Genomic DNA, 12,413 nt, shown 5'->3' with positions numbered 1-12,413 from the left:
CTGCAGCTATATCATGGGGATGCTTCAGGCTGTACGTTTGAGGCTTGTAGTAATTTGCTACCTTGATCTGAGTGATTCCAAATATTTTAGTACAGAGTGCAGAGTGCAAGCTGGGTAATCATGTGATCTTAATTGAAGATATTACATTCATATCTAGAATGCTGAAGAAACATCATTAAATTGGCTGTATAAGTATAACCTTGTGATACTTTTCTTTAATTGACATTTTACATGAATGTTTACAGCGTCTCGGTAGCAACAAGTATGAACAAAAATTTGATGTACACTTCATTCACAGTGGCGTACTCACATGTCAGGTCTCAGAATTAATGCTGTCCACGCTGCAGCTGGTTCTTCACCCAGTGGTTCATGGTCTCGATCTCAACATCTTGTTTCATCTCTGATGGATGCCTATATTGATCTCAACTTGTTTCATTTCCGATGGAAGCATGCGATGTTGTCTCGGCACACTTGCTCCCCTTTTCACCATGGCGGCCTCGCCTGCAGGCTGGGGTTTCATGTTTCATCCAGTCAAAGACTCCAAAGGAGTTGTATTCTGGGAGAAGGCAAATCATGACAACTGCAGGCAGCAGGAGTTCGATCCGTGACAGTATGAGCTAATCGACACCTGCTAATCTCCAGGTATCAACAAATCTGCAATCTATCCGTGCCATAAGTACTTAAACTGTTAAATGATTGCGTCTGTACTGCAAGCATCCCCATCCAGCATCGAGAACACATGCTCATTTTCGGGGAAATTTTGCTTTTGGTTCCTCTCCACAGATCTGTCCTGCAATGCTGCAGTCTGGACTTTGATCCAACTAGAACCCACCTCTTTCCTCACCCCCCTCAATCTCATCTCCTTTCTCAGACTATCAGCGCTACTCCAGTTACCTTCAGCAGCAAATAGCTGCGACAGCAAAACATTGTAGCCTGCATGACCATACTGCTTCTCAATGTTGAGCACCTTCTCAGTCGCCCATGCTGCCAACTCCATCTTGCCTTGCGCTTTGCAGGATGCCAGAAGCGATCCCCAGATGGCGATGAAGTTCCCATCCTCAGCCAGGCTTTCTACAAAGTCGTATGCTTCATCCACCCTCCCGGCTTTAGCCAACAAGTCCACGATACAGCAGTGGTGCTGAGGGGTAGCTAAAAGCCCAAATGTTTCCATTGACCTGTACAAAGAAAGACCTTCATCGACGAGTCCAGAGTAATTACATGCTGAAATGGTTGCCAGGAAGGTCACGGCGTCAGGCTTTAACCCCTTGTCTCGCATCAAGTAGAAGAGGGATAGTGCTCTCTCGCCGAAACCGTGCTGGCCAAGACCAGAGATCATTGTCGTGTAGGTGACAGTGCTCTTGTCAGTCATGCCACCAAAGACATTCTCTGCTGCAGAAATCTCCCCGCACTTGGAGTACATATCAACAAGAGCTGTGCCTACAAAGACATTGGTATCCAAGGAGTGGCGCAGAGCAAAACAATGTATCTGCTTCCCTGCACATACACCCCCTCCAACGGGGTCACAAGCAGGAAGCACTGAAGCAAGTGTCACTGAAGTAGGTTCCACACCTGCCTCGATCATCGCCCGGAATGCTAAGACTGCCTGTTCAGGCTGGCCACTCTGCGTGTACCCTGCTATCATGGCATTCCAAGTGACTTCATCTCTGTTATTCCCATAGCCATCAAACACTCTCTGAGCCATGTCTATGCGGCCAGACTTGGAGTACATGTCTATTAGATAGCTCTCCAAGCCCTCGCCCTCAATGCCATGTCTGATGAGATACCCATGCGACTGTTTACCAATCTGAAGGTCTCCTGTATTTGATGCTGCAGACAGCACTGCAGTCAATGTCACCGTATCAGGAATGAAACCTGATTTCTGCATCTGATAAACGAGCAACAGGCCCTCCAAGTCAAAATCATTTTGCACAAAAGCAGTGATCATGGTGTTCCAGGAAACAATGTCCTTCTCTGGCAACCGATCGAACAGTTCAAATGCAGTCTGAACATTGCCGCATCTCGAGTACATCACGACAAGCGCATTACCCAGTATCACAGGCAGTGTGCTGTGCATTCCTTTCATCAAGTAGCCATGCAGTTGCTGACCCAACCTGACATCTTGTGACTGCGACGCCGCTGTGACGGCTGACAAGAAAGTCACAACATCCGACGGAACCTCTTTAGACCCCAGTATCTGGATAAAGAGATCCATGGCTTCAGAAAACTGCCCATTCTGCACGTACCCAGTGATCATCGTGTTCCAAACCTCAATGTTCTTCTTGGCAGCACGGTCAAACACCATCCGAGCTGTCTGCACATCGCCAATCTCAGAGAACATGCCGATCGCCGAGCTGACAACAAAGAGATCATTGACATACTCCACCCCATGCTTTATCAGCAAACCATAGAGCAAGAATGGCCAGCTGGGATCGCCGCTCCCCGCCGCCGGGAAGACGTTCACGAAGCTGACCGGCGTGGGCCTAACGCCGTCCTCCAGCATGCGCACGAACATCTCCAGGGCTTCATCGGGACGCCCCGTCTTGACGTACCAGCCAAAGAGGGTGTTCCACGAAACGACGTTCTTCTTGGGCATTGCGTCGAACAGCCTGCGGACGACGTCGACGCCGCCGTGGCGGTACCTCGCGCAGGAGGCGTAGAGGTTGAGCAGCGAGTTGCGGAGGACGGCGGTGTCCGGGAGCGAGCGAGCGCGGCGGAGGAGGTGCGCGTGTACGGACCTCCCGAGGCGCAGGCGGCGGGAGCGGGCGCAGGCGGTGAGCGCGCACGAGTAGGTGTAGTGGTCGGAGCGGGGCGCGGGGCGCGCGGCGTGGTTGAGGAGCGCGTAGAGGCGGAGCGCGTGGTCCGGGAGCGCGGCGGCGACGTAGGCGATGAGGAGCACGTTGCAGAGCAGCGTCGGCGGCGGGCGCGGCAGCGCGTCCAGCAGCAGCCGCCGCGCCTGCTCGAGCCGCCCCTGCTTGCAGAGCTTCTTCACCTGCGCCACCGCCAGCTGCGTCCTGCCCTTGCCTCCGCCGGCGGCATTGGCGGCATTGGTGGGGGCGGGCGGCGACGAGACGGCGCACTGAGGAGGAGCCATGGGGTGGTGTCGCTCCTCCTAGCAGCTCTCGCTCATCTCCTCATCCCCTGTGACTGTGACTGTGAGCTGTGCCTCGTGCCGGGTCGAGCGGCGAGGAGGGCCAGCCACAGACGCATCGACGGCAGAAGCGTACTCGCAAAACCCGCTTTCTTTTTTTGACAGTCCATGCATGGTGCATCTGCTCCCTCCGTCACAAGATGTAAGGCGTTTTTTGACTTAAAAAAGATTTTACATTATGGGACTGAGGGAGTATATTCTTTTCTTCTTTAATTTCATTAGGGCATCTTCAATGTTGATCCGTAAATTTGCTATGGCATCCGTTCACGAACATGAGACCAGTACACGGACACGAGGGAGCTGGCCATCGGCCATCGAATGCTGCACGCAAACATTTCAAGCCGGATTCAACTAACTGGACGAAATTCATGCAAACACAGTGGGTTTCATCAATGTTTGGATAAAAAATAGCACAGATTATCCGTACATAGCATGCAAATAAGTCAAGTAAAACAATAGTTCAAATTCAACAAAATAGCCGAATGTTCAAAAGTTTTTCATGAACGATCATGTCGTCTCACACATACTGCCCCTGGAATTTCATCCAACAGTCTATGTGCGTAAATGACCATCCTTGTATCCTGTTGTACATAACGATAGCGTGTGCGGGCTACACAATATGTAGAACAACATTGAATGAATGAATGAACCTATCAACAAGTTGAGCAAGACGAAGCAAAACTTACGATCTCCTCGGCTGCCGCACACAATGGCCACCTTGCCTCCAACATATCAACTGTGTCATAGAACTTGGTGACTGTGGTCTGGATGGCGTACCATCGATACGATAACGACATCACATTGCGATCATGGATGATGTGCATATTGTACGGCGCAATGTGCTTCGCGCGTGAAACAAATCATGCACGCGCTGCCAGAAGAGCCCTTCTCTGCTCCTGCCTACGAAATCCGCGGATACGGCCAACCACACATCGCACAAAAACTCATCCGCCATGGTCGAGTATCCCTCCATCATTCGTACTCTAAAACAATGACTTGGAGTTCGAAAATAAGTTCAATGTCATTTGACCGAACACCTACCGTGTGTGGTGTCTGCCATGGATGACGGCGACAAGGGGGGCAGAGTGTACTTGCCCACGGACGGGTCCTGGGTGAAGGGTGTCGTCTTAAAAGGCGAGCGGGTGCTGGTTGCGGAGGTCCGCGATGCCTGTGTGCCGACCGAAGAGGTATAGCTGCGACATCAGAGGAGGGGCGTGCTGATGCAAAGCAGGGGCGGATTGGAAGAAAATGAGACCGAAGGGGGGATTTAGTGGGCCGGGGTTGTCGGAGTCCTACGTAGCTGTTGTTCGGACTCCCGCAAAGCCCTCCAACTCTGCTTTCATTTTGCGGGAGAAAGTGCGTTCGGGCCACTCAGCGAACCGACACCGGCCCGCTTTGGATGACACAATACGTCCAGACCATGCGGTCCAGACGTATGCGAACAGTTTAAGAATCAGTGTTGGGGATGCCCTTATAGGATGGGATTCATGGGAAGCCACGTTATCACATACAAAAAGTTTTGGACCCTTTTAGAACGTCCATTGGGAAGGGGTGACACTTTGAATGATTTCATTGGCAGCTTCAGTTGTGAGGGGATAACAACTTCTCCAGAACATCATGGCAGTTTTATCATAAAAATACATTTTTTGTTTAAAACAATCAGTTTGATCTTACGAAGCAACTAAAACTATCAGGAAAAAGCATTCATTTGCCATCCTCGTCCCAGCTAACATTCGTCAGATAACATTACCGAAAGTTCTATTCTTTTGACACTGATTTTTTTTGCTGAAGTAGTACTCCCTCTGTTTCAAAATAAATGTCTCAACTTTAGTCCAACTTATACTAAAGTTAGCATAAAATTAAGACACTTATTTTGGGATGGAGGGAGTATATTCTTGCTAGTATAAAGGATGTTGATTTTTTAGGTGGAATGCTCAGATTCTGTCGATTTCATGTTTGTGCTGCTTCGATTTCTTCTCTCCTCCCAAGGGAAAAGACAGCTAGGGTTCTAGTCTCCCGTCGATGTATCTCTGATCTGCCTCATTCCTTTGGCCTTAGGATCATGGGGGAGCGATGGATCTCGAGCCTTTTCGGTGGGAGGGCCCCCTTTTACGTGTTTTTCAGTTTTGGTACAGTTTGTGTCTTGTTCTAAAAAACGAGACGATGGTGGCTCATTGAAGATGGAATAAGGATCTCCTCGCCTAGGCCTCTTCCCCATGGTGCGTTTAGCATCGCCAGAGGGCGTGAGGAGGTGTGTCTCCGGCGGATCTCGCGGGATTTGATCGGTGGTTGACTTTGGTGGATCAGCTTGTCGGATTTCGGGTTCCGGCAGACCCTTGAGGTTCGAACACTGGGGTGCGCGCGGAGATTTCGCCTCCTACCTACCTGCACCCCTCCGCCTCACTGAGATCTAAGCTATGGAAAGAACAACACAAGAGACACAGGGTTTATACTGGTTCGGGCCACCGTTGTGGTGTAATACCCTACTCCAGTGTGTGGTGTGGTGGATTGCCTCTTGGGCTGATGATGATGAACAATACAAGGAAGAACAGCCTCGCGAGGGCCTGTTCTTGGCTGGGGCGATGAACTGCTGGGAGGAGTTCAGTCACCCTTCTCTCTCTCTCTCTCTCTCTCTCTCTCTCTCTCTTCTCGATTGTTTATCTCGATCTCCTTCCACCTCTCTCCTCTAACCTCTCACCTCCTCCAACCTTGTGGGTGGCTGGTCCTATTTATAGAGGCCCTGGTCCTCTTCCCAAATATCGAGCGGGAAGGGAGCCAACAATGGCGGGCTAATTTGAAGGGGGACAGCTAGTACCAGCTATCCTGACAAAAGTAGTCTTCGCCTGCACAAAGCTCTGGTGGTGACGCCGTCTTGGGCTCCACGATGACCTCCGTCTTGCAGTCCTCCTGGCCTTGGTCTCGTTGCACCGAAATGGCAACCTTTGCCTGATGCCTCGGTACTCCGCGACTGCGCTTGCCCCCTTTGCACCAAAGGGGAAAGGAGGACACTGCGCGGGCTGGCACCCGCTTGGCGCCCTTGGTCGTCATGGCTTGCATCACGGGCACCTCGTGAGGTACCCCGCTTTGATCTCTCCGCCTCCTCGCGAGCCAGCCTGATGAGGCCGTGCCTGAGGAAGCTCCGTGTCGTCCGCCCCGCGAGGCTTGGCCCCTCGCGAGGGTCTTGGGTCTGTGTTGGTGAAGATGGGCCATACTGGGCCCCCCTTTGAGCCACGCCGCAGGCTGCAGGCAGGCAAGTCTGGGGACCCCCGTTCCCAGAACGCCGACAGTAGCCCCCGGGCCCAAGGCGCGCCCGGACTTGGCCGTGCAGGGAGGCGGAAGGGCAAGAGCGAAGCGCCGCGGGCCCTAACAGCCTGCGGCCTTGGGCGCCGCGTGGCGGTTGATTGGACATGGGCGCCTCCACTTCCCCATGGCGCCTCGGCAACTGCATGGATTGGACAAGTTTCTGCATGCAAAGTGGGTCATGATTACCTGCGATCGTGGAGGTCGGCGGTTGGCCTTCGCCGGCCATAAGTACGGAACGGCGCGCGCCCTTCCAGTCCATCCCTCCTTGCTTCTCCTTCTTCCCGGTCCTTGCTCCGTCTTGCTGCGATGGCTCCGATCCGCCGGTTCTCGACGGCAGAGAAGGGAAAGGCTCCCCGAGAGGAACCAGACCCACTTCCGCCGAAGAAACGGCTCGTCCTCCGTGGCCCGGACGAGGGGGCCCATCAGGTGGTGTCGAGGCCTTGGTGCGAGCGGGCACCGCCGGGGTTCCCGCTTCCCTTGTACGCCCACATCGAGGGCCCTGAAGGAGCTGATGCTGATCGCCACGGGTGGTGCCGCCGTCGGCGCCGACGGGTCACAAAGGTGTGGGTCGTCCCCCTGGGGTACACACCGAGGGCTCCTCCCGAGAGTTCGTGCTCCACGTCGCCATGCCTCCTCAGTCTTGGATTCGCCTTCCTCCCTTCTTCGCCTCCATCATCCCGCAGGGAGAACTCCTGGAGCTTTGGCTGCAGCATGCAGGCTGCAGCACCCTCGCGACCGAGGCAGAGGTCGCGGTCATTGCCCCGGGCGAGGTCTTCATGACTCGGGGCTGGAGCGAAATCGCTCAGGTTTGCAGGACAAGAGGCGCCTTCGCGATCCACTTGGAGTACGACGGTGCTTCGGTGATGTTCTTCAAGGTCTTCGATGCGAACGGGCGCCGGCTAGAGTGTTGCCCCGGGAGAGGTGGCCGGGACCCTACTGTGGCGAGGACTGGGCCCGCCGACCGCTCCCTTGGCGGCTCCTCAGGCGGTGGAGGCGTCGGAGGTTCCAGCGACTCCGACGAGCTCTTCGCGACTCCGGAGACGAGCGACGACAGCTACGAGCCCCCGAGCCGGCGCCGCTCCTGGAACAGGGCGGGCTCGTCAGGCCGCCGCCGACTCTGATCTGGATGGGGTTGGCGCCGGTGCTTGACGGCCCACTGTTGATGATGGCGTCTTTTGCAGGGGCGCGCGTAGTTAGTGTCCCTTTAGGATCTGTTCCCTGCGAGGAATCAAAGACGCGTCCCGTGGGGGCTTGTAAGGTGCCTGTGATCCTGTTTTGTTAATATAACCCTTGTCGTAGAATTGTGCGAGTTGCTCATTCCGTCTTAGCTCAGTCCTCCCTTTCAAACCTCACGAGGGCTTGGTGCTCTGCGCCGATAGGTCCCAGTCCCAAGGCGGCTTCAGCCGTCGCTGGTATGCCAGGTCGCGATGCCGTGGTCAAGGCCAGGAGGTGAGCGACCCGGAGTCCGGTAAGAGCCCCTGAGTCGCGATGCTCAGGAGGTCCCCTTTGGCGCTCAAGCAGCCGTCGTTCGGTGAGAAAGGAGAGCGGCGTCGCTAACACGGGATTGCATTAGGTGCGGGGATGGTGCCACGGTAGGTGGCGCTTCCGAGTGGTGACTTATCTCGAGAATCAGGGGCCGCTCTCTGGTGTGTCGCTGGGTCCGTGCATCGGCAGGCGCGAGGTTGCTCGGCGAGGTCCTCGTGTGTCCCTCCCCTCTCGCCCTTGCTCCCCTTTCTGCTCTACGTCCTCGGGTCCCGACCCTCGAGCGAGTCTCAGCCGTCGCTGGTATGCCAGGTCGCGATGCCGTGGACAGGGCCAGAGGGTGAGGGCTGGAGAGCCAGTAGGAGCCCTGAGTCGCGATGCTCAGGTACCCCCCTTTAACGTGCAAGCGGTTCGCGCGGATGAGAGTGAAGGAGACACCGCAAGGGCCTCGCCTGACGCAGCTCCTTTAAGAGATCCTGTAGACCCATCAGAGAAAGAACGAGGGGTTTCCATGACAATTGACAGTCAGCCGTTGGTTGCTTCCGAGGGGTAATGAGGCACTGAAGGCTTGACGAGGTGGCGCCATGAGGGGCTGCCGCGGCCAGAGCTCAGCCATTCAGGTTTATCGGCGTTGCAGGGACGGACCCATGCGCAAGCGTCGTGCCGTTTGGGAGCAGTTCCGTCAGTTGAGCGGGCAACTAGGTCAAGCACATTAGCCGCGAAGGAGTGGATTCATTTAAATAGATGCTGGGAAGGCAGACATCACTGGGTCAGGCCCGAGCGACTTGGGGATCATGCAGCCCGAGGGGCGCCCCCAATAAGGTAAGCTAACAACATGAAATAAAAGGGATACACGCCGCAGGGGCGGACCCACGCGGCCTGGGAATAATGCAGCCCTGGGGGGCGCTCCCAGCTGGAAGTGAAACTTGAAAGATGTCACCTGATGATGTTGAGGACGAAGGGGTGTTGGTGTAGCAGACTCGGTGGGCTGCGGAAGCCGATCCTCATGAGCCCCCAGGCCCAGGGGCCTCGGGAGGCTCCGGAGGCGCTGGCGGCTCCTCGCGGACCATCTCCATCTCCGCCAGGGCTGCGGAACGCCTAGCCTCTTGTGCCTCCGTGACGCCCCTCATGAGGCACTGGTACGTGGCAGCCGCGTTCGGCAAGCCGTAAGGCATGCGAACGTAGCTGTGGGGTGGACCTCCGCAGCGCCCCACTCGCGAGGGCCAGAGGCGCTCCAGAGAGGCGACTCGGCTGAGCCCTGGTATGTCGATGCAGACGCGCAGCCCACCATCCTCGCCTGGATGGGGAGCCACTGCTGGTAGGCGGCGGCCGCCTTTCATGACTCTTGACTCCTGTAGCTCCTGAATGGCCTTGCTGGCGAACTCCTGAGGGTCTAGCTCTCCTTGCCTTGCTCATTCTTGAGGGAAACGTGCTTCGAAACACGCCTCCATGTGGTGCCCAAACGCCTCCCTCGTGACCCTGGCTAGGTCGGTGGCCCTCCAGGGGAGAGCCTCCTAGCCCTGCCTGAGGAGGGCGCCGGGCGCGCTTTCCTATGCGATGGAAGGAGGTTCCCCCTGGGCAAGCACGGGCCCAGAGGGGTCTGCCTCCTGAGGGGCTGGGCCGGACGATGTCTTCTTCTTCTTGGGGGCAGTCTCGAGAAGCCTCCTGCTTCCGCGATCCAGGTCTTCCAGTGACGCGGCCTGAAAGGCTCGTTCCAGGGAACACACCGCGTCCTTCTCTTCACAGGGCACCATGATGACTCCGCCACTTCCTAGCATCTTGAGGACGTTGTAGCCGTGGTGAGTTACGGCCATGAACTTGGCCAGCGCTGGGTACCCAAGGATGGCGTTGTACGGCAGGTGAATGTGAGCGACGTCGAAGTCGATGAGCTCGGTGCGATAGTTGTCACATGCCCCGAAGGTGACAGGGAGGCGGACCTGCCCAATCGGGACCGTGGAGCCGTCGGTGATTCTGGAGAAAGGCTTGGTTGGCTGAAGCTGACTGTAGGGCACTTGGAGATTGTTGAATGTTTCCACGGACAGGACGTTGAGCCCTGCCCCGCCATCGATGAGGGTCCTGGTGACCACCACGTTGCTGATGATTGGGGAACAAAGCATCGGGAGGACTCCGGCTGTAGCCGCACACTTGAGCTGATCTGCTGAGCTGAACGTGATGGCGCACGCCGACCACCTGAGAGGGCGCGTGGCTTCGAGCCTGGGGAGGACCGCATTCACTTCGCGGGCGAACTGCTTGAAGATGCGTTGAGAGGCTGGGGCTTGAGCCCCTCCCAGGATGCAGGCGATCACGCGCGGCTCCTGGAAGCCCCCAGCCCCCTCGTCCTGCTGGCGGTCCTCGTTTCTCCTTGGCTGCGGCGGCAGCGGGGGGAGGCCTGCGTTGCCTTGCGGGCGATCCTCGCGAGGCTGATCCCTCCAGTCTCCCTCGCGAGGCGGGTCTTGCCAGCGATCCTCGCGAGGTTGATCGCGCCACCCTTGGCGCGGGCCATGGTCTTCCCAGCATCCTGCGTTCCTTCCTCCTCCTCGACCGTAGCCCCGATCACCACGGTCGGGGCGACGACCGATCCTTCCTTCTCGCACGGCTCGGAGCTCTTGATATTCGTTGGTGTTGTGGGTGTGGAGGTCGTGGTACACACAGTACCGGCTGCCCTTCGAAGGTTCGGGCTGATCTCTGCCCCGCTTGGTGTCTGGTTCTGCCGCGAGCACGGCAGCCCCCTTGCGCTTCACATCCTTTGCCTTGGGCTTCTTCTCTTCTGGGTCTCGGCAGGCAGCTCAAGGAGGGAAAGACGCCCTTCCTCAGCCCTGGCGCACTTGGTTGCCAAGTTGAACAGCTCCAAGAAAGTGCACAGGTCTTCATGCATCGCCAGCTCCTCCTTCATCTTGACATCGCACACGCCGTCGGAGAAGGCTGAGATGATGGCCTCCTCAGTCACCTTGGGAATCTTGAGGCGTGCGTTGTTGAAGCGCTGGATGTACTTCTGCAGGGTCTCCCCGGGTTGTTGCTTGATGCGGTGCATGTCGCTCACGGCGGGTGGCCGGTCGCGAGTACCTTGGAAGTTGGCGATGAAGCGGGTGCGCATCTCGTCCCAGGAGGAGATCGTGCCTGGAGTCAGGTTCAGGAGCCAGGTGCGGGCCCCTTCCTTGAGCGCCATGGAAAACCAGTTCGCCATGATCTTCTTGTCTCCGTTGGCAGTTTCGATGCCCAGCTCATAGAGCTGGAGGAACTCCGCAGGGTCAGCCGTGCCGTCGTAACGAGGAGGCAGGTCTGGCTTGAACTTGCCGGGCCACGCAACACTGCGTAGCTCGATGGTGAAGGCACGGCAGCCTGCTGTGGCCACGGGAGGCCTTGGGTGACGGAGAGCTTGGTCTTGCATGTCCCCTCGCGCTGCAGCTGGGAGCAGAGCGGGGTCTTGACGTGCGGGAGCAGGAGCATGGTCGCGACGTGCTGGAGCACGGAGCGCCCGGGCAGCTTCTTGCGGGCGAGGGACTTCTTGACAGCTCTGCTCTTGCCGCGCTGACACCTGTCGGAGCGGGTTCCGCCCAGGGACCACGTGCCTTGGAGCCATGGCGCCTTCTTGAGGAGGAGGCGGCCGGGGCGCCGCCGGAGCTTCGTCGCCCGCGCGGGGCGGGGTGCGGTGCAGCGGAACGGACGGCGTAGGAGAGCCCCCTGTGGCGCGGACGAGCTCGGCAACGCGGTCGAGCCATTCTTCGTAGACGTCGTTGACGGGACGATAGCGCAGGAGCTCGTTTGCCGCGATGAGCGCAGCTCGAGCCTCCATGGGTGCGCGGAGTGCGCGGGACGAAGAACCAGCTGGGGTGAGCGAGGGAGTTGCGGTGCGGCCGTCTTGCCGCACGGACGGATGCTGAGACGATGCTTACTGCTCGTCCCCCGCCGGGCCGGTGGCGGCGTTGACGGCAGGTGACGGGGAACGACGAGGACGCCCACCGACAGGAGCCGTCTGGGCGACGCGGGAAGCGAGGGCGGCCCGGCGCTCGGCACGGGCCCGACGAGCGTCAGACATGGGCGCGATGGTCGGAGGAGAATGGGGTGGTGGAAGACGAATTCCGGCGCACCCCTACCTGGCGCGCCAAATGTCGGATTTCGGGTTCCGGCAGACCCTTGTGGTTCGAACACTGGGATGCGCGCGGAGATTTTGCCTCCTACCTACCTGCACCCTTCCGCCTCGCTGAGATCTAAGTTATGGAAAGAACAACACAAGAGACACAGGGTTTATACTGGTTCGGGCCACCGTTGTGGTGTAATACCCTACTCCAGTGTGTGGTGTGGTGGATTGCCTCTTGGGCTGATGATGATGAACAATACAAGGAAGAATAGCCTCGCGAGGGCCTATTCTTGGCTGGGGCGATGAACTGCTGGGAGGAGTTTAGTCACCCTTCTCTCTCTCTCTCTTCTCGATTGTTTATCTCGATCTCTTTCCACCTCTCTCCTCTAACCTCTCACCTCC

At 57.2% G+C, this 12,413-nt stretch overlaps 1 protein-coding gene across 1 annotated transcript; it reads right to left on the bottom strand.

Annotated features, from left to right (window-relative positions):
* Nucleotides 1–189: 189 nt before the first annotated feature.
* LOC125539579 (pentatricopeptide repeat-containing protein At3g22150, chloroplastic) lies at nt 190–3,212 on the bottom strand. Its single transcript, XM_048703067.1, has one exon. The coding sequence runs from the start codon at nt 3,089–3,091 to the stop codon at nt 689–691; it is 2,403 nt and encodes an 800-aa protein (XP_048559024.1). The 5' UTR covers nt 3,092–3,212; the 3' UTR covers nt 190–688.
* Nucleotides 3,213–12,413: the final 9,201 nt, after the last annotated feature.

The sequence above is a fragment of the Triticum urartu genome, chromosome 2 (genome assembly GCF_003073215.2).
Source record: "Triticum urartu cultivar G1812 chromosome 2, Tu2.1, whole genome shotgun sequence".
NCBI lineage: Eukaryota > Viridiplantae > Streptophyta > Magnoliopsida > Poales > Poaceae > Triticum > Triticum urartu.
The sequence above is the reverse complement of the archived record's forward strand: the minus strand, read 5'-3'. Positions and strand labels throughout refer to the sequence as shown.